Source organism: Corythoichthys intestinalis, chromosome 1 (assembly GCF_030265065.1).
Source record: "Corythoichthys intestinalis isolate RoL2023-P3 chromosome 1, ASM3026506v1, whole genome shotgun sequence".
Lineage (NCBI taxonomy): Eukaryota > Metazoa > Chordata > Actinopteri > Syngnathiformes > Syngnathidae > Corythoichthys > Corythoichthys intestinalis.
Genome location: NC_080395.1, coordinates 29,609,175 through 29,634,628, shown reverse-complemented (window position 1 = coordinate 29,634,628; position 25,454 = coordinate 29,609,175). Strand labels below are relative to the sequence as shown.

The 25,454-nt window shown below is 38.1% G+C and overlaps 1 protein-coding gene across 4 annotated transcripts in view; it reads right to left on the bottom strand.

Moving 5' to 3' along the window:
• Positions 1–25,454, bottom strand: part of LOC130923581 (SH2 domain-containing adapter protein F-like) — a 220,357-nt gene that overhangs the window by 43,410 nt on the left and 151,493 nt on the right. The window contains exon 4 of one of the 4 annotated variants that reach the window (XM_057849362.1): positions 23,858–23,956. The exons of 1 other annotated variant lie outside the window; for it this stretch is intronic. In XM_057849362.1, coding sequence (XP_057705345.1) covers positions 23,858–23,956 — 99 coding nt within the window. Of the gene's footprint in view, positions 1–4,028; positions 4,176–23,857; positions 23,957–25,454 lie in introns of all 4 variants that reach the window. 2 more of the 4 variants (XM_057849344.1, XM_057849353.1) reach the window with 2 other exon arrangements.

Sequence of the window (25,454 nt, the reverse complement as noted above, 5' to 3'; positions counted from 1 at the left end):
ATTATGACAATATATTTGAGAGAAAAAGCATGTTATTTTGCCTCTTTCAAATCTTAATATCTGAACATTTAAAATATGTAAACTAAAGTGCAATCACATTTGTAATTGAATGGCTTCTGGTTTTTGAAATGTAAATAAACCAATCTATTGTGATAAAACAACAAAATTGCAATAACTGCATTAACCATCAAAGTGAAGTCTAACTGTAACTGTAGTCTTGAAACAAATGTGAAAAGGGAAAAACATTGCAATAAAATAACGCAAACTGGTTAAACTTGAGAGAAGCTGACAGAACATCGCTTCGATGCTATCTGGCGCTATGAATGGGTATAATGTCTAGACCGCGAATATAAGACGACCCCCTCTTTTTCAGTGTTATTTCGATGCAAAAAACACCGTCTTATAGTCGGGCCAGTACGGTATATTTACATTAATTCATTCCACAGCCTGAAAACTTACACTAAATCCTTAAAAAATACTACTGGTACAATTACAAATGGCAATTACATATAGCAAAACGAATAAATTATTATCGTAATGAAAACCGTAATAATAAAATAATAATAATAACAATTCCTGTAATAATGTAACGAATGTGGCGGACGTTATTTTGCGTACTGTACCTGAACGCACCGCGTCGCTCACGTGACCGAGAGAGGGAGAAGCAGTTGGGATATTACTTTCTCTTTTGATGTTTTGTTAAGAACACCGTCAACTGCAGCGGACAGTCGGTGTGTTGTGTTGCACAAGTTCTGAAATAAATGATAAAAACCTGACGAAGCTGGCGATATCTTTGGCGATATTACCACAATAATAATTGTCAACTTAACTTATAAAAACTGGCGAACGGAGGTTGGAGGAGGACCGTGGAGATCGTAGACATTCTATGGCAGTATTGTTGAGCCAGTTTACGGATGCGCACCCCATGCTCATATTTTTCTGTCATTTCCATCTTTATTTTAATGGTAAGTGTCACCTTTTTTCTTGTTTAACAACCTGCACTAACTATCTTGTAACCTTTGTTGATTTCTCTCACAAGAAAATCAGCCTGCGGCGCTGTCATGTCATCGTATTTCGAGCATGTCGTCGGATGGATGGATATGGAGTCAAATTTTACGTCGGATGTCGAAAAGATAGCGTGTCGAAGCGATCGTGTGTCGCGGTACCACTGTATATGGGTTTAGATCTTGACTTAAGTTGAATTTTCCCCACGCTTCTCCAGGCACTACAGATTCATCCTACATTCAAAAACATGCATGTCAAATCACTATAAACTTAACAACATTTTAACATTCATTGGACAATCAACCAGTCCAGGGTGCATCATCCCTTTTACCCGTGTCAGATGGGAGCAGCCCCAGGTCGCCAGCGACTCTTATGAGGACAAGCATGATCGGAAATGGAGGCACGCGGTCACAGAGGACAACCCGCAACCTCCCAGATTGGCTCAGACAGTGTGAGGATCGCTTTACAGCTGGATGCCAATCTCAAAGCCACTCACATGGCGGCTGATGATGGGGGAACCAAGAGGCTTTCCCATGGACTGGTCCACATAAATCAAGTCCTCGCCCACGGCGCACGGAGGTATCCTTTTACGCGCAGAACTCTGAGGGGGGCATCCCATTCCCTTGCATTAGTTCCGCCACACGTACTTCATTTCTATGTGTAATGGCTGCAGTTCACAATCGTGTCTATGGAAGAACTGCTTTTAGAGGTCAATTCCTTGTGAGTCTCAACCTCTAAAAGTCTAACTCCACATAGGGAACATATGGAAAATTGACTTCCTAATTGTTTATATACAAATAGTTGGGTCGGTTAGTTCTGTTTACACCTGTACCTGTTACTACAGTTACGTCAAGGGCTACAAACAACTTTAGGCAAGTATGAATCTTTCGCCTCTACTCAACCAAGGAAGCCATTTGGGGAGCCATCTGGAAGCGCAGCGAGTATGTTGACAAGAGGAAATGGGAGGTCAGAGCGAATGATTACGCAGACAGGAGGCATTTGGGCACAATTAAAACTAATGAGCCTTCAGCACTTAAAACCCAGCATAGGAGTGTGTGATTTTCCACCACATGTAATCCAGATTGAAAAAGTGGGGTGTTTCCAAAAGATATCACCCAAGACCACAATTGCTCCGTGTAAACACTTTCAATCATCACTGAACGGTCCACTTACTGCGGGTAAACTAAGATTTTCGGGGGCATTTTCTTTAAACAATTTGTCTCATAAAGCCATAGTATTTCATTTTTTTTCATTTCACCAGAGGGGGAGGGTGGAGTACAAAATGATATTGCAACAATAACCAATCAACGAACTTAATGAGGGCTTTCTGGGTGTGTAGGATATATAAAGTTTTTGTCTAGGGCTGTTCGCGATCCGATTACGTAATCAAAATCGGGCATCGTGACGAATCGTGTCATTTTTAGAAAATCGAAATGGGGCGAAAATGATCAGATTTCTAAGATTTGTTTTTGTAAAAGGCAACAAAAAAGATTGCAATCATCAAAAGACAACAAAAAAATGTATGTTCTTTACAACGCAACACTTTTAGAAGATCGGAATCACGTAAAAAGGAAAACTTTTATAAGTTTTGTGGGGGGGGCTAAAAGCAACAAAATAATGAAGATGTGCAAGGATATTGTCAAAAAATATTTTTTTAAACTGTGTTTTGTAATAAATTCATTCACTAATTCATCTTCCAAGCCGATTATCCTCACGAGGTAATTAATAAATTGCAGAGGTATCAGATCGATATCTGCAGATCCCTAAAATCAGGCGACTCGCCTCAAACTCTGGTGCAAAAATATGTAATCGGGACAACCCTAGCTTTGTCATCATCTCCTAATATGATAGTATAGCAAACAAAATAAAAACGACTAAATATAATTGAAACAACACCATATCAACTCACACCTGATATTATAGTGGTGGTTCAGAATTTTTGACATTAGGCTTAATCTCCGAGTTAGCGGGGGTTTAAGTAGTTGGTAGAGTTGATTTCAACCAATTCAATGCAGTTTGCAAGTTATTTATTATTATTATTTATTGTTATAAAACGATATCACTCCGCTCTGCTCCTCGGCAGAGCTTCTGAATTACAAATGTTGCTGTTCATACTGCAATTATCGACATGCAGTGGTAAGTTTTAATAACATTATCCTGAAAGCATAGCCAAACCTATTGATTGCATGGGTCATCGATGATTATCATGTGTGCATATGTTAAGTTTTTTATTAGCATGCGAAGATGGCCCAATTGACTCGCGCTAGCTTAGCCACTCCGGAGCCCTGTCACTAACAAATAACTAAAACTACACGGAATTTCTTTAAAAATGAACTCCACCCACTAATTAAATCCTCGCTAAATCGAAGGTTAAGCCTGATGTCATAAATCCTGAACTTAACCTTTAACAGTCTTGTGGGGGCTTTCTAAACATGCATACTGATATATAGGAAACGCGATTACAAAAAAAATAAAATAAATATGATGGCACGGTGGAAAAAAACTACAAACCACAGACTATAACTCACATTGATAGCCTTGATGGACATTTTCTGCATAATGTAATTGCTTTCTAACCTCATAAATTGGCACAGTGGCCAGAAAACTGATTTTAGATTGATTGCTATAGTAATCCACATTGACGTATACTTCCACTTTAAAAGGTTTAAAAATGTAATTGCAACAAACCACAATGACGATTACAGTACCTCATGCCAATGGCCTAGGGGAGCGTTTACTGGATATGTAATGACTTTGTCACTAGAGCTTAAAATGATGACATTGTGACCAAAAAACATGGCTTGACACGGTTTAAACTTAATATTGCAACAAACCACAAAAAGACAACGCTTCTTAAAGACCTCAGTCTCTATTTTGCTATATAAGTTACTCTTAATACTGATCACAAGTGAAACAAACAGTAAAAGGATGAATGAAATGAAATATGGTAAAAGAATGGATGAAGTGATGAGTAGATGGACTCAATGGAACAAACACTTGAAATGTGGAACACCAACACCCACCCTGGTGGTGCTGCTCACTGGCGGCTTGTCCGGGCGAGGGTTGCGCCGTCTGCGAGGGTGATTCCAGCTCCTCCACCAGGGGAGAGCTGCTGTTCAGCTGCCCCACCGGAGGGGGCCACGGAAGGTCCTTGATCACTTTAATCTCTACTGCAAGAGTCGCCCAAAGTAGGAAAGGAGAAGATGGACAACAACAAAGGGGGAAAAGATAAGAGAGGAAGAAGAAAACAGCATGAAACTTTTAAGCTGAGGTAGAGATGGTTGTTGTGACTAAACAGGAAGCTGGAATAGAGAAGGAAGGAAAAGAGGATGGAAAGTTAGGGGCTACAAACGTTACAGCATCAGATACTGTAGCCCATATGACACTGCCTGTATGAATCTGAACATTTTGTGCACCTTTAAGGACCTACGTAGCTCACAGGCGGAGACATTGCTGTAACTGATGAAGGTTTGAGAAAGTTAGATCAGAGAATATGTTTGGACTGCCAGGGTCCATTGGGACATGGATTCGCCTCCGCGACTGCTGAGTAAAACATGCTTGCCCACGTGGGCTTGTGCCATCCAGCTCGCCTGCACTGCAGCAAAACCAAGATGTCCGACATCCCGTTTTCCTCCCACGCAATGCAACATCCGGCGCTCTTTTCAAAGTGCACGCTATCTTATATACAGTATGTATATATATACTGTGTATACTTTCCATACATACTGTACGTATGTATATCTAGATGCTTTTTCCGTTTTGGAACTATTTGCAGTTTTATTTTTGCCAATATGAAAATCTGTTTTATGTGGGTGTGTATGTTTACTCGTAATTGCTTACAGCTTATCTTGTATAATCCAACATCGGAAAAATGGTAATACAGTTGTACCTCTACATACAAAGTTGTTTTGTTACAAGAACATGTTTGTAAGTCGAAATGGTCGTATGTCGAGCAGGATTTTCCCATAAGAATACATTATAATTCCATTAACTCGTTCCTCATTAATTCGTTCCACAGCCCGAAAACATACACTAAAACCTTAATAAATACCACTGGTACAAGGGCTAATACATAGTACATTTTGCTGCTTCGAGTATTCGTTTAATTGTAATGGTATATTTTGAAAGTGTTTGCTTTTAGTTTTATTGATTTGGGTGGATTCATTGCCCTCTAGTCTGCCATATTTCATATGGCTGAATCCAGCTGCTCCCTGTTAAGACCCACATAAGCAAAGTTGTTGTTTGAGCTAATGTTTTTTCAATGCATTCATAATTTAGTTTGTAAGTATATTTAGCCATTTTTTGTGGGAAAATGTGTCTGCACCATTTGTCAAGTGCATTCTAAAAACAACTTTAGCATTTTATAGCATTTAAGCTAACGGAATTTTTATATTTAAGTTAGCCCAAAAAAATATTCAAATTAAATTTTGTGGCTTCGAGTGTTTGTTTAATTAAAGTGGCGTTGTAATGGTTTACTTGGAAAGTGTTTGCATTTAGTTTGATTAATTAGGGTGGATACACTGCCTTATGGTAGGCTTCGTGAATGAGGAAGTATCAATAAGTATGCTGTATAAAAAAAAAAAAATTAAAAAAAAAAAGCAGAGGTAGTTAGTAACGCGTTACATTACTCCGTTACATTTACTTGAGTGACTTTTTGATAAAAATGTACTTTTTGCGTTTACTTGAGTAGATTTGTGAAGAAGAAACGCTACTCTTACTCCACTTCTTTGAGCTACCCCAGAGTCATTACATTTTTTTCTCTTTATTCAACATATTGACTTTATTTTTGTCAGAGATGCCAACAGTAGTTCCACCAGTTTCACCAATGAGAATGTAACAATCAGGTTCTAATGTGGCGAATGTGTTTGCATGGTCTACCTGAACGCACCGCGTAGCTGACGTGACAGAGTGAGAGAGGACTTTTTAATTTCAATTTTCATGTTCAGCTACGGCAGACAGTAGGCATGTTGTGTTGCACAAGTTCTGAAATAAATGTTTAAAAACCTGACGAAGCTGGCGATTTTTTGGGTGATGTTAAAATCCTAATAATTGTCACCTAACTTATAAAGACTGGTGAGTGGAGGTCGGAAGAGGACTGTCGAGTTCGTAGACATTCTACGGCCGTATTGTCAAGCCAGTTCACGGATGCGCACACCACGCTCATATTTTTCTATAATTTCCATCTTCATTTCAATGATAAGCGTCATCCTTTTCCTTTTTCCACCACCTGCACTACCGTTCTTGGAACCCATGTTGATTTCTCTCACAAGAAAATATGTCGTGCGTACGACTTGCTGGAAAACAAAGAAACTGCGGCGCTCTCATAGATCGTCGTATTTTGAGAATGTCGTTGGATGCAGAAACAAATGGTGAATCAAATTTTACGTCAGATTCCGAAAAGATCATGGGTCAAAGCGATCGTATGTAGAGGTACCACTGTATCTTATTTTAATTAAAAAAAGTTATCAAGGTTTTCAGCTAGCGAGTGCTACCTGACTTTGACTGTTACAGTATCTCAGTTGATCACTCGAAAAAAGGGTGTGTTGTCTGTTTTGCACATACATAAACTGTGAATTCGTATTAGAACAATAAAAACACAAATTCACAAGTTTGATGTCTACTTTTATTTATTTTGCACTTTACTAAGAGCAGCTTTATATTTTACAAACTAGCTTTCAAATGCTGTGATTAAAAAAGCCTTTTGTTTTTTCCTGTACCGAACTCGTACCAAACCGTGAGCCCCATACGGAGGTACGTACCAAACCGTGACTTGTGTCTACTGTTACAGCTCTAATATCTTCTTTTTTTAACCCCACAGGACCAATTTGAGACTTGAAACAATGTCTAAAGTCGAGCTTGAATCAGCGAGTGAAATAGGCCCTTTATTCTTCCACTGTTCTGAAAAGAGTACAGTGACCAAGAATGTGGAGATCCTGTAATTTCCCAACTTTAAACGTCATATCAGCTCTCATAAGAGTGAGGAAAATGCCTGTATAAAAAGGAATGCGAAGACAGCAGCGTGTTGTTTTAACACCCCAAAACCGATTTTCCTCACCCTATTGTGTTAAAAGCGTTTCATTTCATGTGTTGACCCTGCATTTGTTCTGCCTTGATAAGCAGTATATCTAAATGCAGGTATTTGTTTCTTGAGGCTTTTCATTAACCTGCCTGTTTGCACCACTGCCATTTCATTTGGCTCCGCTTAATTTACTCGGCTAATTGCTAATGCGTGCATATTCAAAACAAGACGGCTGTGTTCATCCCGCAAATTATGCGCACAAAGACCCCTGTTTTTGCCCCCTCCGGTGCACAGCTTCTCAATGCTAGTATCCATCACATTATACAATAGAGCTCAATTTCAGAGCGTGTTTGTGTGAAAGAGCGCCATTTGTATGAAAAAAAGGACAGGGATGTGATGAAAGTCTTTCAGCGGTGGCAGGCCAGCGGGTGTCTGCGAAACGGGTACAAACGTTACGGTTACGTCGTGTGTGTGTGTGTGGGCCAATGTGTGCGAAAGAAGATAAGAACGGCAGCGGGACACGTTTGAAAGAAAAAGGGCCGTCTTGAAGGTTATCAGCACGCCGTCACCAACAAGACCACGTTTTTTCAGGATCCTACCGCCGCTGGACCGTAACATTCTCGATGATTTATTTGAGGACTTTCTAGGTTGTTAAATCCAGGGAAGATTCATTAAAAACACAAAAGCGACTCTGGAACACACCTGTGGCAGTTTGATAAATGGTGATGTCAATCCTTTGTCTATGTATGGCTATCTTTACACTATCGTACTAAGCAACTATAGGGTACACAGTGATATTGATCTTTTCTTGATATGCTCGTGTATCAATACAGTAAGGTTAAACGTGGCATTATATACAGCGATAGGGAGAGAGGATTAGCGAGAGTAGAAGGATAAGTATTGTAGTAGAAGTACAATTAGTTGTAGATGTACAGGTACACATATAGGTACTTGTAGTATAAGCAGGAGTACAAATACAATTACCTGTATTAATAGTAGGACTAGAAGTACAATACATGCAGTAAAAGTAGGCATAGAATTACAAGTACACCACAAGTTGATGTTGAGGATACAAGTTCAAGTACACATACAAGTAGGGGTGTGACAAAATATCGAAATGGTGATGTATCGTTTAGTGCTGCAACGATTAATTGAGTAACTCGAGTATTCGATTAGAAAAAAATATTCGAATTACATTTTGCTGCTTTGAGTATTCGTTTAATTGTAATGGTATATTTTGAAAGTGTTTGCTTTTAGTTTTATTGATTTGGGTGGATTCATTGCCCTCTAGTCTGCCATATTTCACATGGCTGAATCCAGCTGCTCCCTGTTAAGACCCACATAAGCTAAGTTGTCGTTTGAGCTAATGTTTTTTTAATGCATTCATAATTTAGTTTGTAAGTATATTTAGCCATTTTTTTTGTGGGAAAATGTGTCTGCACCATTTGTCAAGCGCATTCTAAAAACAACTTTAGCATTTTATAGCATTTAAGCTAGCGGAATATTTATATTTAAGTTAGCCCAAAAAAATATTCAAATTAAATTTTGTTGCTTCGAGTGTTTGTTTAATTAAAGTGGCGTTGTAATGGTTTACTTGGAAAGTGTTTGCATTTAGTTTTATTGATTAGGGTGGATAGACTGCCTTATGGTCTGCCTCTTTTCACATAGCTGAATCTAACTGCTCCCTGTTAAGTTTTTGTTTGAGCTAATGTTTTTTAATGCATTCATAATTTAGTTCAAAGGTATATTTAGACGTTTTTTGTGGGAATATGTGTGTGAACCATTTGTTAAAAGCATTGTAAAAAAAAAAAAAAAAAAAAAAAAAAAACTTGAGCATTTTATAGCATTTAAGCTAGGGTACTTTTTCTATGTAAGTTAGCCAATTGTTCTTTTGTTGTGCATAGATCCTCACTTTTTAGAAAACATTCATAGTGTTTGAGGCTCAGCTCAGGTATTTTGATTTTTCATGTTCCTTATCCGATTACTCGATTATTCGAACTAACTAGTCCATCGATTAATCGACTACTAAAATATCCGATAGCTGCAGCCCTAATATCGTTATACTTTGTATCCCAAAAGGTTATCGATATGCTCCTGTCAAGAATCGAGATATCACTTTAAAAAGAAGTTAATTAAAAAAAATAAAAATAAAAATTAAAAAATAATTAAAATAAAGTCTGCCATTGACGGTGCTCGACGCCCATCCATTTAGACTGGGACCGTTCGTTCATTCAAAACCAGAGCATTCACAGTCATTCGGTCCGATTTTCGGGGCATTTAAAGATCACTTGCTTTTCATTTTAGGGCATTTACGGGTCATTTCCTGTTGAGTTTGAGTCACTGCCTATTCATTTGGGTGATTCCCAGGTCACTTCCTGTTCTGTAACGCAAAATAAACAGCAAGTGACCCATAAAAGGAAGTAACTGAAAATCAACAGGTGAATGACCTTAAATGGCCCAAAATTACTCATTGCCTAGCATTGGCTGCCACTGACGGCCATAGGCGTTCAATCCGTTTGAACTGGGAGGGTGGCAGCGAATGAACATTCGTTCATTCGCTGCCACCCTCCCAGTTCAAATGGATTGGACGTCTACAAGTGATAAATTCATTCCAACTCACAGCAGAAGCTTGTTTTTCTGTTTATTAGTTTTTTGTAGAATATCCTAGAAGGATTTCCTGACCAATGTATCGAAAATCGTTGTATCGTTATATCGTCAGATCATCGTTATCGTGAGTTTTGTATCGCAAATCGTATCATATCGTGAGGTAACAAGAGGTTCCCACTCCTACATACAAGTATATGTAAATGTTCACGCACAAGGTACCGCATGTAAAATTACATGCAGGTACATGTAACAATGACTGTAGTAGGAGTACAATTACTGGCAGCAGAAGTTCGAGTAGACTAACAATTGCTTGTCGCTGACGTACAGTGAAGGAAATATGTATTTGAACACCCTGCTATTTTGCAACTACTCCCACTTAGAACTCATAGAGGTGCATGTCCACGGTGAGACAATCTAAAAAGAAATATCCAGAAATCGCAATGTATGGTTTTTTTTAATGATTTATTTGTGTGATGCAGCTGCAAATAAGTATTTGAACACCTGAGAAAACGAATGTTAATATTTGGTACAGTAACCTTTGTTTGCAATTACAGAGGTTAAACGTTTCCTGTAGTTTTTCCACCAGGTTTGAACACATTGAAGGAGGGATCTTGGCCCACCCATCAGTCAGGTATCTGGGCTGTCGCTGAGAAACATGGAGTTTGAGCTCTCTCCAAAGGTTTTCTATTGGGTTTAGGTCTGGAGACTGGCGAGGCCATGCTAGAACCTTGTTATGCTTCTTACGGAGTAACTCCTTGGTTTTCCTGGCTGTGTGCTTCGAGTCATTGTCATGTCGGAAGACCCAGGCAAAAACAATCTCCAATGCTCTGACTGAAGAAAAGAGGTTGTTCCCCCAAATCTCACAATACAGCGCCCCAGTCATCCTCTCTTTAATACAGTGCACTCGTCCAGTTCAATGCGCAGAAAAACACCCCCAAAGCATGGTGCTACCACCCCCATGCTTCACAGTAGGGATGGTGTTGTTGATATAATACTCATCATTCTTTTTCCACCAAACACAGTGGAATTAAAAACTTAAGACGGGCCTTGACACATGCTGGTTTAAGCAGAGGAACCTTCTGTGCCATGCATGATTTCAAACCATGATGTTTAAGTGTATTACCAACATAACCTTGAAAATGGTGCTTCCAGTCCAGTCAGGTCACTACCAAACTCCTGTCGTGTAGTTCTGGGCTGATTCCTCACCTTTCTTAGGAGAGGTGATATCTTCCATGGGGCTCCACTCTGATTGAGATTGACAGTCATGTTTAGCTTCTTCCATTTTCCAATGATTGCTTCAACAGTGGAACTTTTTTCACCAAGCTGCTTAGCAATTGTAACACTTTCCAGCCTTGTGGAGGTGAACAATTTTGTCTCTTGTGTCTTTGGACAGCTCTTTGGTATTGACCGTGTTGCAAGTTTGAGTCTTACCGATTGTATGGGGAGGACCGGTGTCTTTGTGCTGCTATCGACCTCAAACAAGTGCATCTGCATCTGACTATCAGGTCTTTCAGGGTCAGAATTCTAGCTGATAGACAAGTGTTCAAATACTTATTTGCAGCTGTATCACACAAATAAATGATTTCTGGATTTTTCTTTTGACATCATCTCTCTCACAGTGGACATGCACCTATGATGAAAATTTCAGAGTCCTCCATGATTTCTAAGAGGGAGAACTTATAAAATAGCAGGGTATTCAAATACTTATTTTCTTCACTGTAGTAGTACAAGTACTTTTAGTAGCAGTCGATTACATGTACAAGTAGAGGTTCAGTTCAGTTTAAATTTATTGTCCCCTAAGAAGGGGAAACTTGAAGTAGTAGTAGAAGTACACTTATAAGTAGCAACGGCTATCTCTGACAATGCCAAAGACGTCCATGTTCGTCAATGCCAAAGACGAATTTTCCGCCAATGACATCTATAAATGTCAATGTCAAAGATGGCTATATCCATGAATGCCAAAGACAATGCCAAAAAAAATGTTTTTGTTTGGATGCTCCTGTATTTATACAGTCTCATAACAGACGTCGATACGATATATTCAGATTATGCAATGATTAATTGCAAATTCATACTTTACTCTCAATGGTAAATGTAGTTTTGAAAGTGGAGCAAATAAAAGTTTGGATTTAGTACACAACACAGTATGAGGGCTCATACAGATTGAAAACGCCAGCACACATCCTCCGGCTCCTGTGCAGGCTTCCTCATTTGTTCCGCATATCATACATCATGGTCACTCCTCAGCTCCCGACTCATCCATCAGCGCCTCAGTCAGCGGTGGAAGTAGAAGAGGCTTTTGTTGCCAGTGTGTGACTGAGGCTGCTGCTCATGGTGAGGTCACGGCAAGGATGAGCGATTAACCAAAAGCACAAATCTGCACACGCCCCCAACACCTTAACAAGGCTGGCAATTTACATGGAAAAAAAATTGTGCAGTGTTATTGCACTCTCCTTGGCTTATCATTAACAAGGATAAATAGTCCAGCATTGTGATACCAGACCCGAGTGCAGTGTTTCTCAATTATTTTCTGTTATGACCCCCCAGGAAAACGTAAATGTTTCGCGGCCCTCCCCAACTCTCTGCCGCCAATGTAAATACTATCATTTTTCTATAAAATCATTATTATAAGTGCACCTCTGCTTAACATTGTGTAACATTTCTTTGTAACACAAGCGCATCAATTTGCCTGAATAAAATTGAATTTAAAAAAAAGTGGCATCCAAACTAAAAATAATTTTTTGACCATTTGATACTGAAAAATAAAATTTGACAAAATCAGTAAATAATAATAAATTCAAAAATTGATTAGCAACATTAACGCACGGGGACAATATGCCAAACAACTTGACTGAAAGAAAAAAAAAAAAAGTCATTGGACAGTGGGACAGTTTTTATTTTTGCTGATGGCAGTATCAGCTCCTCTGCAATGGTGTGGGGTTATTTTGCACTGAGCATGCTCCACAGTGCACGCTGGTTTACTGATGTAACACTGACAAAGCAGGACGATCATTGCCAAAATTCATCAAGTTTTCGCTGAAAAAAAAAATCAAGCGGCTTATCAATGAGATTGGGGTCTTATGTCTTTAACTCATTTGCTCCCAAAAATTTATGAATATGTTCTATTTTAAATTGTTTCAGTGTCCCAAAAACATGTTTATACGTCTTTCACGTTTTTTTTACAGTTCTGATGCAACTTCGCTCCAAAGCATAATGCTTAAAATCCACTTTAAAGCAATAAAACTGGCCACTGGAGGGCAGTAGCACATTTGGGAAGAACTCATATCGGACCGTGAAAGGAAATGAATGAAGAGAAATAGTCAGGAAACGGAAGTTGGAAGAAGTAAGAAGCGTGAGAAAAATGTGGAGAACGATGTAAAACACAAGGCACATGCCCCACACAAGTTCCCTGGGTGAATTCTGTTATGAGGTAGTGGTCACTACAAAAGAAAGATTCAACAAAATCTATCTTGATGAGATAGACAGGCGGCGATGAGAGAAAAATTTACCCCGTCTGCCGATACAACCGCGGCCACAACGGCGTCATATCTCAGTTTAATAGTTTAGTTATGTGTAAATAAATTGTTACTTTGCTATTAAGAGCACTATTTGTCTTGTTGTTTATGTTATTTTGTAGAAGGAAAACATTATTCAGATGTTTGGGATGTCACAAAAGCAAAAAAATAGCTGTGTTAAAGTCAAAGTTAAGTTTGAAATGTATGCTTTTACAAAATGCTCAATGTCTCTGTTTTTTCATCAGAAATTGGAAAATTGCTCAGACTAAGCTATTTTCTAATGCTGATTTCTAAAGAATGGAAAAAGATAACTTTTTTGTCCTGCTGAAAAAAGAGAGTCTAATCTTTCTTTTGGTGGGTTCCATGTTAATATAGCAATAGAAAACAATTTTCTGTGGGCCTTGCAAAATCAGTCAAAATCCAGTAAAACGGTCGGGAGCGAAGGGGGGTTGCTCCGGTGAAAATGGCTGGGAGTGAATGAGTTAAGTGACGTCTTAATTAATTTGGCTTCTCGCTGTCTGCTACAAACAATTTTAGACACAATAAACAGAGTGGTCTTTACTCATCTCCCACTGTATTAAAAGTCAAAGCCAAACGCCCCGAAAACGGCGCATTCTTGGCCGCTGGGGGAGAACCGGAGGTGAGGGTGGTCATCCTGATGCTCCCAAGCGAGCGTGAGAACCAAAGACAGTGGGTCGTTGAGTGAGCCAGGCCTGAAAACTGCGCACAGCTCTTCATATCTCTTTTGCAGTGTGCTGTTGTTTGGTCAAAAAATACTCCAACAGTCTGAAAATGAGCATGCCACTGCCACCCACTGAGTGGATTTGCAATTAACCTTGAACGATATATCGTTTAAACATCGCCATTGCGATGTGCGCATGCGCGATAGTCCCATCGCAAGGACGTAAGATCGTTTATTTATTTCTTTTTTTAAATCCACAAACCTTTGTTCTGCTTCATGCGCTTGCACAGCCTCCCCGTCCCTTTTCCAGCTCTCAGTCACTTCAGGACTTGCTTATTTAAGTTAACAATGTTGCCTTTGATCTTGCCAAAGAAGCAGACTTCACACACACAGCAATGTGTCAATCATCGTTTAACTTGTTAAAAAGTTTCTGCAAGGAAGCCGAGCTGGAATGAATGTGTGTGTGTGGACACGTTCGAGACATATAAAATAAACGCAGAAGTGATCGTAAGGAGTTTGTAATTTTTACATGTCACTCCAAGAGTCACAGACAAGGTAGGTAAACAGAAGCATTTAATAAAGCCAAGCATTTTTCTACTACCGTACTTTATTCTTGTTTAAAATGATTCGGTGGGACAGTAATGTTTAAAACTGATCATAATCATTACATTTGAAGTGCTTAAAAACCATTTATTAATATATATATATATATATATATATATATATATATATATATATATATATATTTTTTTTTTTTTTTTAAATCATACTTTGGGAAAAAAGTGAGAAAAAAACATATCTTGCATGTATCTCTTTCCAATGCTAAATCTGAATAAATACATTGAGCACACACACACACACAAAAAAAAAAAAAAAAAGGGGGGGGGGGCTGCGCTACTTCGTGGTTTTTCACTTATCGCGGCGGGTTCTGGTCCCCAATAACCGCGAAAAACGAGGGATCACTGTATGTGGTCATGGTGAGTCATCCAGTCTTTCTAAACAGCTATTCAAGTCATTCAGTGACAATTAAAAAAAAAAAAAAAATGTATATATATTTTTTTTAACGCAATATATCGCAAACACCCAAAAAAATTGCAATAGTTTTTTTTCCAATATAGTTCAGGCCTAAATTACACTTTATTCTAGTATGGCAAAAACGTATGCTCCCCAAGGTCATATGCGCCACCCTGTGCATCGCTCTGTGCCCCCCTGGGGGCCACAATTTGAGAAGTACTGCACTAGTGGGAGGTCAGCTGGCAACGTGCGACCATTTTATGAGAGCATTCTCATCATATTTTCTTTGGGCTGCACTTTCATTTTCCCATTTAATGTGGCTGTATAAATTGTGAAGGTTTTTGATGTTTGTGGGAATGGCCCATTAAAATTCAATTGGCTGCGAGTACATTAGTCATTGATATTACTGTGGCTATAACGTCCTTCACTAGCTACAAGAAATACAACAGAGGGCAGTTGGTGGCTCTCTGATGGAAGAAATGTTGCATTTTCACCACAGAAACTGTGATGAAAACTGTTTAGAATGTATGGCGTTGCAGCGTTGGGGCAGTTATGGATTTACACCACTCGCTATCGGCTCAGAGAACAAATATTGATATTTCTAGCTGCTGTGTCAATATGATCTTGTAACTGACAATCTGATATCGTATAGAATGATATTGAGGTTCTGGCTGTACTGTATGCTGGAGTAATAATACAGAATTGTACCAAACATATCACATGGCATATACTCTATCAATATTCTGTCAGTACCCCCCAAAAAATCAATACAATATCCTGATCAAATTTTTTCATATGCTCATGTATCGAACTAATGCACAAGACAATACACAGTGGCCCTGGGGTGTTGATAGAATATGGTATTAAATAATAATATGAAACACTGCAATATCAGGCTGTTGTCCATAAACTTGTGTGTTGTAATATTCTACAAAAAGATATAATTAATTAACAAGTATACACGTTAGGGGTGTGACAAAATATCAAAATGGTGATATATCATGATACTTTGCATCCCAACAGGTTATCGTTATGCTCATGTCAAGAATCGAGATATCATTTTAAAAAGGTGTCAATTTAAAAAAAAAAAAAAAAAAAAAAAAAAAACAATTAGTAACCAACAAGTCGCTACCAAAATCTTCCACCACAATAGTGTCCCAGTTAACTCTTTGGCTGCCATTAACGGTGCTCAACGCCCAATCCATTAAGACTGGAAAGGGCGAAAGAACATTCGTTCATTCAATACCAGAGCATTTTCGGGGCATTCACAGGTCACTTTCAGTTAATTTTAGGATATTTCCAGGTCACTTCTTGTTGCGTTTGAGTCACTTCCTATTAATTCCTGGGTCACTTCCTGTTCTGTAACCCAAAATCAACAGGAAGGGACCCATGAATTGCACCCAAGTCAACAGGAAGTGACCCACACTCATAAGTTAATTACCTGAAATGGCCCAAAATTACCTCGTCGCCTGGCTTTGGCTGCCATCGAAGTGGCAGAAGCCCATTCGAAAAGACAGGGGGTTCATTCGCTGCCACCCTCCCAGTTCAAACGGAATGGATGGCTACTAGTGATAAACAAAGCAGAAGGATGAAGATAGCCTGTTTTTCTGTTTTTTGTTATTTTGTAGAATACCCTACAATGATTTCCTGACCAATAGAGGCATGCGAAATTTCTGTTTCTTAGATTTTTCGCGATTCGGTCGTGGACCATTCTAGAATGATTTACAAAAATCCCAATTCTGATTATTTAAATATGCCAAATAAAGCAGAACTAAGTCTTCGGGACGCAATGAGGAACAGACCGACAACTTATGCTGCTTGATAAAAAAACAATAATACATCACTGTGGCCGACAGCCTCTTCATTTAACGCCCACGTTGCTACAAACTACGTCCACGTAATGCTACGGTAGATATCACATGTATAGATGCGAAATGACAGACTCGGCGGCGTTAGCACATATATAAAGAACTAGATGCGAAATGACAGACTTGCCGGCGTTAGTAAACAGCCGCCATCTTAAAGCAGTAGACTTCTCTGAAAAGCTGTTGTAGCGAACCTTCCGAGCGAACCTAATCAACTTTTTATCTGCAATACTCCTAAATCAGCAAAATCTTGACTTGAATCTATCTTTAAATGATGAAACAGTTTTAAAACTTTCACATGTCGAAAGAAGACAGAAGGGAAATTATGGAATAACGGGAGCAATTTTAACAACTTTAACGGTTGAATTCACAACATTAAATTAATTGAATGTAGTTCAAAGCTGTCTATACAGAATGGGGACTTGAGTATTTTATTTAGTGTTTTGAACTGTTAACTTGATACTGAAATAGTAGTTTATTTAAGCCTGAGAGGATGTTTGTACAATTTTTGTAACTAATGTACAAAACATTAAAAGCAGCTAATACCAGGGCGGTTGGGGTGCATCAATAATCGATTTATAATCGAATCGTAGCCTCTGAATCATAATCGTAATAAAATTGTTAGGTGCCCCAAGATTCCCACCTCTACTGACCAAGGTATTAATAATCGTTGCATCGCCATATCGTGAGATCATCGTTATCGTGAGCTTTGTATCGCAAATTGTATCATATCGTGAGGTACCAAGAGTAGAGTACTGTACTGAGTACTGAGTACTGCTACAGTGTGGAACCAAACACTGATACATGGCAATGTAAAAAAAAAAAAAAATGTGTTTATGCTCTTGTAGTTAAACTGTCTTACTCTAAACAGGCAATATGTTATCAACTACATTTATTTGGTATTGTATTAAAACACCATAAGAACAAACTCTAGATCTAAATCAATCTTTTGAACATATGTTGGATTATTGGGGGAAAAAGAATGCTACAATAGATAACAATACCAATTTAATGTATTTCTGGTAGGGTACTAACATACTATTGTACCAAACAATCATCCATACAGAGGTGCATCGGTACAGAATCTTAACAGACAGTGATACATCACAATTTAATCTTTATTCCATCTGCTTACAATATTGATCCTTTGTCCCACCCCTACATTTTAGTTAATATCTATCTCTGACATATTTGCTTGCAAAAGCATTCTTCTACATTGATAAGCGATTTCTGGGGAAGTCCATAGCGACGGATGACTCAAAAGAATTGCCTCCCAAATGGACACTAATTCAGTATACATCTCCTGATGGTGGATCATAAGCCGGCTGCAGACATCAGACCTTTTTCCGTCGCAGATCTCAAAAAGAGGAATTGAGCCAGCTCAAGCCTTGATATGGAGAAAGGCTCCTTGATGTACAGATCTAAGCATGTTTCAACACCTTGCACAGGTGCAAGTATCAGACGACGGGGCCTGGACTCAATTCACATCATTGTTTTTATTTCCTGAATTTAGGAATTGAATAAAGTTCAATCTAAACGCCTCTTAGCAGTAATTTTCATCTTTTAAATGGCATTTTTAATAGCTCGGCCACTACTGGCGTAATAAAAGAGAGACACCACAACAAGGGCTTTAAATATGAGCTGAAGTGTCAGTAAATAAACATCGGAGTGCTGTTCCCTGGCAACATAATAAAGGAAAGGGAGCACGACTGAGATCACTGCATCTCTTATCCAAGCACAGAGAGTTGAATACATTGTTAAATTGTTACATAGCATCGAAAAGTGACTTGTTAATGTCATGTTTGTCACTGATGTTGCTGTGGTAGATTCGTCTGGTTTTGGTGCAAGCAGTGTCGTTGAGTTGAGGTCTATTTCAATGTCAGAGAGACTTTCTTCTTAACGTCAGATATCATCTGGCGGGTCAGATGAATTGCAATTAACGGCGGGCAATTCATGACCAACGGTCTCAATGGTCAGCTAGTTCCTCAACATTGCCACATACTAGTAGGTTCAGGATTGCTAATCTGAAAATGTGTACTTTCAATTGAAATAATACACTAATAATTTACCATAGTGTGCTATAATTCTTAATCCTTGCCATTTTTTTTAAACAAGAGAATGTCAGAGACTCTTAGATGAACCCACCAGGGAACTGTTTGAAAATGTTGAAAATGTGTCTTTTAGACTTTTGCTATATTTCGCCAAAATAGCACTTTTTCATTTTGTTTCAAACTCCACTTTAAAGTGACTTAGATTGTCATGTACTTCCAATACTGTCAAATGTTATACGAGAAAATACAATAGAACTTCAGCCTAATAGGTGCCTCGATCAGTTCAACAAAGTAACTTTGCCAGCAACCACATTATTCATGGAAATTCAGCGCAATCGTTCTTACTATAATTGCCACACCGATGGTTACTTTTTGAGACATGTCTTATCCACGTTCAAAAGGACATTTTCCTCCCTCTTACATTTTGAGAGTGTCTTTTAGAGTAGAAGAGTAGGCACTGAGTGCTATTCCCATTATCTGTAAGCATACATCAAACACCCTTTCAATGGGGCCTCTTTTTGGAACATCCCAATAATAAAAATGATGACAATTGCAAGGAAGACCGCAACAAAATCAACACCTGTATAATGAAAGAGTAACACTGTCCGATGATGAAAAGCAGGTTTCCAATTAATTACAACAGGAAACAGATGCTTAAAGGAAGAGACAAGACCTAGTATAAATGACCTAGAGCTGAAACGATTACTTGAATGATTGAAGTAACTCGATTTTAAAAACTGATCGAGGAATTTTCTCCGCTTCGAGGAATCATTTAATTTTGCCAGCTGTAAGCATGACGTTTTGACCGGACTACATTTAATGTGGCACAACGCCCTGATGTCACGTGTGTACAGGAAGAACACAGAGGCTGCGGATATATTTGATTTCAACCATGCATAAATAAAGAGGTAACGACGAAGAAGACGACGAAAGTGAAGAGAAAGACACCAAGAAAAAGCAGAAAATGTCAAAAGTGTGGGAGCATTACAAGCTGGACACCATGGAGAACACTGTTTCATGTATTCACTGTAAGACAGCGCTTGCATAACACTACAGCATGTCTTCAATGCTGCAGCTCCACTGAAGGCACCCTGTTTACTCCGAGAGCGGAGGAGCGATACTCGGGACAAGGTAAAATTAAGTTAATGTAGCTCTAGTAAATAAGATTAACATTACTGTACCTTGTTAACGTAACTTTAGCCCTGCGGAAGGTTAGGTTTCTATTTATTATGACTACGTTCTATGCGTGGTTAACGTGTCTTTCATACAGGCTTTATTTAATCTGCATAAAAACAGCGCTGCAGAGTGATAAGGGTGTAGAATAAAAACATAATAAAGCTAACTATCAGTTTTAGCTCAGTACTCATTAATGGATAAAATAAGCAGCACTGGTGCCTAATGTGCTCCAATACAGCAGGTATACATTTATTTTGAACACTGCAAAAACTCAAAATACTATCAGGACTTACAATTTAGACTAACTTAAAACTTAACTACAACCTAAAAATAGCTTGACACAAATGGAAATTCAATTGAAACACTTGGGAAAAACAACTTCTAAGTGATGTGTGTTATCAAGCTTAATGACATTTTTAGGTAAGAAAAAAAGATTTTTTTTTTTATATAAGATCTTACATTTTTTGGAGTGAAAGCAGTGATTTTTTTTTTTTTTTTAACAACAATGTACATGTAAAATAAATACATCGTCTAAGAATGGTTCCGTATTTGGCGAAATATCTTGTTTTCGCATGTATATTTACAATTGCTCTTTACATAAAAAATATTTTGTATCCGATTACTCGATTAATTGTTGGAATTTTCAGTAGAATACTCAATTACTAAAATATTCGATAGCTTCAGCCCTGAAATGACCATTTGAAAGATGATTGGCCAAAGAATCTTAATATGCAAACCACGGATATCTCATTACTCATACACATACAGTGGTATGAAAAATTATGTGAACTTTTTAGAATTTTTCACATTTCTGCATAAAATCACCGTCAAATGTGATCTGATCTTTGTCAAAATCACACAGTTGAAAATACAGCGTGTGCTTTGACAGACGGAAGAAGACTTAAAGAGCAATTGAAACCATTTTTTACAAAACATTTTAAGTCATTTAAGTGTGTGCCCAATCACTGATGAGTGGTTTAAAGCTGCCCTGGCCACTATAAAACACAAACCGGGTAAGAATTGTCTTGATGAGGAGCATTGTCTGATGTGCATCATGGCTCGGTCATAAGAGCTGTCTGAAGACCTACGGTCAAGAATTGTTGATTTCTATAGAGCTGGGAAAGGATGCAAAACCATCCATAAAAGTCTGGATGTTCATCAATCGACAGTCAGAGAAGTTGTATACAAATGGAGAGAATTAGGCACTGCTGCTTCTCTCCCAAGGAGTGGCCATCCACCCAAGATGACGCCAAGAGTTCAGCGCAGAATACTCAGAGAGGTAAAAAAGAACCTTATAATGTCTGCGAAAGACTTACAGAAATCACTGGCACAGTCCAATATCTCTGTGCACACATCAACTATACGTAAAACAATGGCAAAGAATTGTGTTCATGGAGGAAGCCACTGCTGTCTAAAAAAAACAAAAAACAAAACATTGTTGCTTGTTTAATGTTCGCAAAAAGGCACTTGGACACTCAAGAGATGTTTTGGCAAAATATTTTGTGGACTTTTAAAACCAAAGTTGAATTGTTTGGGAGTAACACACAACGTTATGTGTGCAGGAAAAATGGAGCCGCTTACCAACATCAACACCTCATCCCCACTGTGAAGCATGGTGGAGGGAGCATCATGCTTTAGGGCTGTTTTGCTACCTCAAGGCTCGGATAACTTGCGATCATTAATTGAAGAATGAATGAATGAGATGCAGTGGCATGACCTAAAGACAGCGATTCATGCCAGACATCCCAGGAATCTGACTGAACTACAGCAGTTTTGTAGAGCAGAATGGACCAAGATTAGTTCTGATCGATGTTTCAGACTGATCTGCAGCTACAGGAGGCGTCTGGTTAAAGTTCTTGCTCCAAAAGGTTGGGCCACAAAATATTAAATGTGATGGTTCACTTACTTATTTCCCCCCTTCTCTCATTGTTTGCGTGCTATCCTCATTAAAATATTAAGACCTAAAATGTTTGGGGGGGGGTTTAGTTTAAGCAGACACCGTTTTTTAATCTGTGTGATTTTGACAAAGATCAGATCACATTTGATGGTGACTTTATGCAGAAATGTGAGAAATTCTAAAAGGTTCAGATACTTTTTCATACCACTGTACAAATTTGTCGAAAACATTATTCTTTGATTGTAATAATGTCTCCCTCTGTGGCGTTTGTGAGGAGGGATTTTAATTTCTCCTTTTCAGTTTAGAAAATGTTAACCTTTTTTAAGGTTTTTCAATCTTACGTAAATCCTTAAATGTCTGTTCAATATCAAGATTGACCAAAACAGTCTGTGATTGTGGTATTAAATGGAAGGAAAGACAATTAAGTAGCAACCTGAACCATGCGCTGTTTTTAATAATGCTAGCTAGTAGAGATGTCCCGATCGATCGGGTCCTATCACGTCATTTTCAAAGTATCGGAATCGGCAAAAAAATATCGGCCATGCCTTTTTTTTTGTATACATATATTTTTTTAATTAAATCATTTTCTAATTGTATTTAACGTTACAGACATAATATGTTACACTCATCCAGAGTCTTCAGTTTAGGCTTACGGTAGGGTTATCAAATTTATCCCGATAACGGCGGTAATTAATTTTTTAAAAAATGTATCAGGTTAAAATATTTAACGCAATTAATGCATGCACTGCACGACCCACTCACGCATTGTCGCGCTCAATCTGTAATGGCGCCGTTTTACCTACATAGAGAGATAAAAGGCAGCGTAAAATGAGTAGAGTGAATTTTGGCAGCCTTTGGAGCCTTATTTTAATTGGCTAAAGCCTTACAATCCCTCTCCCTACAATTTGAAGTATCATGGGAAGCAAGGTAGCACTTGATCTTTTTCTTAACACCTTATGTTATTTCCCAACACAGAGAAGATATATCAATTGGTAGCACTACGCACAGTCATGGTTCCACTTCCCATCATGCATTTGGGCATGGCTACAGTATCATTTACTGAAAGCTCAACAAATACACTAGATGGCAATATTTAGTCACAATATACAAAGTCACAAGTCTTTCTATCCGTGGATCCCTCTCACAGAAAGAATGTTAATAATGTAAATGCCATCTTCAGGATTTATTGTCATAATAAACAAATACAGTACTTATGTACTGTATGTTGAATAGTATATATTTGTCCGAGTTTTATTCATTTTTTCTTAATGCATTGCCAAAATGTATATGATCGGGAAAAATTATCGGGAATGATTGGAATTGAATCGGGAGCAGAAAAAAGCAATCGGATCGGGAAATATCGGGATCGGCAGATACTCAAACTAAAACGATCGGGATCGGATCGGGAGCAAAAAAACATGATCGGAACAACCCTACTAGCTAGTATTGTTGTTTTAATTTCTAGCAGTGTATTCTCAAATGATATGGTAGACTTGACCAATGAATGACCAGAATTGGTTACATAGAGAAGCCAGTATCAGTCTGGACTCTTGGAACATTATCATTAATACTGTGGTAGCGTAGGCTAGAGATGGACTACTGTGCATCCCTGTAGTAAACCAAGGACCCGCTGTTCTTAAATCCACTTGACTGTATTATACATGAGCGACGAAAAAATCCGAGGGGCACCACGCATCCTGACAAACATTCATATTTAAAGTTTTCCTTCCATATGAGTCAAATCAATAGGATACAATTGTAAAGAACCGGGCAATATTTTCACACTTGTTGCCTTTGCGCACCCCCTGCTAATGTCATTCCGTTGGCGTACACCTTCAAAGCCAGCAGATTTTCACTTCAAGAGGCAGACCTTTTCTCATCCTATTAATCAAAAGACCACAACCTGCGGGCACCCCCCCACACACGCATGAATTCCAAATTGAGCGCATGATTTATGGTTAAAACATCGTATTAAAAATTAAAAAAGACAGAAAGACAAAGAGGCCCAGTCGCACAGTGGTGGTACCTGTGGGGGATTTAGAAGTGCAGTCCTTTCTTCTGTGGGGAACTGATCCAGTGCCACTTATTGAGCCCTCGTAGCTAATGCAGTCATAACAAAGCAGAGCTGTTCAACGATACAAAAAAAGAAAATATATATACATACACATATTTATATGGAGGAATGATTTGATATCATGATATAATGTTTTTGGAGCATATTTATTTGTCTAGAACAGCCCTGTTTTGATGTTATGGCTGCCTTAGCCATCCTGGTTTTACATGCACCTGCTTACAAAGCCAAATATGTGAACCCATGCCCCAGCTTATAGGAAAAAAACGTAAATAGAAGGAACACCTGTGAGTAAACACGACGGCAGGTGCCTTGAAAAGAGAAAGGGGTGAAAAGATGTGAGTTTAAAGCTAGAAGAAGATATGTAAGGGTTAGTGAAAAAGGGAGAAAAGGTGAATTTGTTAGAAGAAATTGCAAACTTTTTGCAAATAGATTCCATCTTAGAATAAAAATCACAGTTATGAGTCATTTTTCCACCAAGTGGTACAGTTCGATTCACTTTCGAGAGATTTTCCCATTAAAATTGTTCATCAATTACAGCTAGAGCATCAAATCTGCTGGTTTGCTAAAAAAAAAAACAAGAAAAAAATGACATTAGCTATCAATCAAATATTAAGCTTAAATCCAAATTCTTGCTGAATAAAAACTTCAAGGAATTATTTTATCTTAAACACTCCCCTGTGCCTGAAATCACAAACGTTACAGTATATAAAGAAAATAGCTTGAGTTAGCTCGAGGTACACCAAGCTAACCCGAGAGCTGAAGAAGACTGAGGAATTAGTACACAGATTAGCAGTTTTAGAGGTGGAAAATAACCTGCATTCCATGTAAAATGAATGTAGAAATTGTAAATAAAATTTTTAAAAAAGTATAGTCAGATACTTTGAGTAAAGTTTTTACCTTAGTGTAAACGGGCTTGCCTAATGGCAACAGCTAGGTTAGCTATAGCTAAGTATACATACAGTACAACAGTACAGAATGCATACATACTGTAAATACCACTACACAACAGCATTAAGAGACAATCTGGCCCGTTTCAACAATAGAAGGTACATATTTTTATTTTTGTAAATGCTATTAAAGGACTTGATTGCCCATTATCAGTTGAACAATCTAACCATTGTGTTTACTCTCGAGATATCCTTAAAGTGACTGATATTACCTCATCAAAGAAAATGAATGCAATCTATTTTTTGTTAAAGAAAATGAATGCAATCTATTTTTCCCAAACAAAACACAAATTAAACTCATGTTTGATAAACTTCTTTACGTGAAAAAAACATGTTAAAATCTTTACCATTTCAGACAAGAAAGTATTACTGTATATTATCTGAAAAGTCCATTGAAAATAGTTGAAATAACAATGTCACTGAGAATACCAAAAACATGCACGCCATTTCATGGATGTTAAGAAATGACATGTAAATACAGTGATCCCTCGATTTTTCGTGGTTAACGGGGACCAGAACACGCCACGATATGTGAAAAACCACAAAGTAGCGTAATAATGTAATAATTATGATGATGATGATGAAGTTTTAATCATGTTACC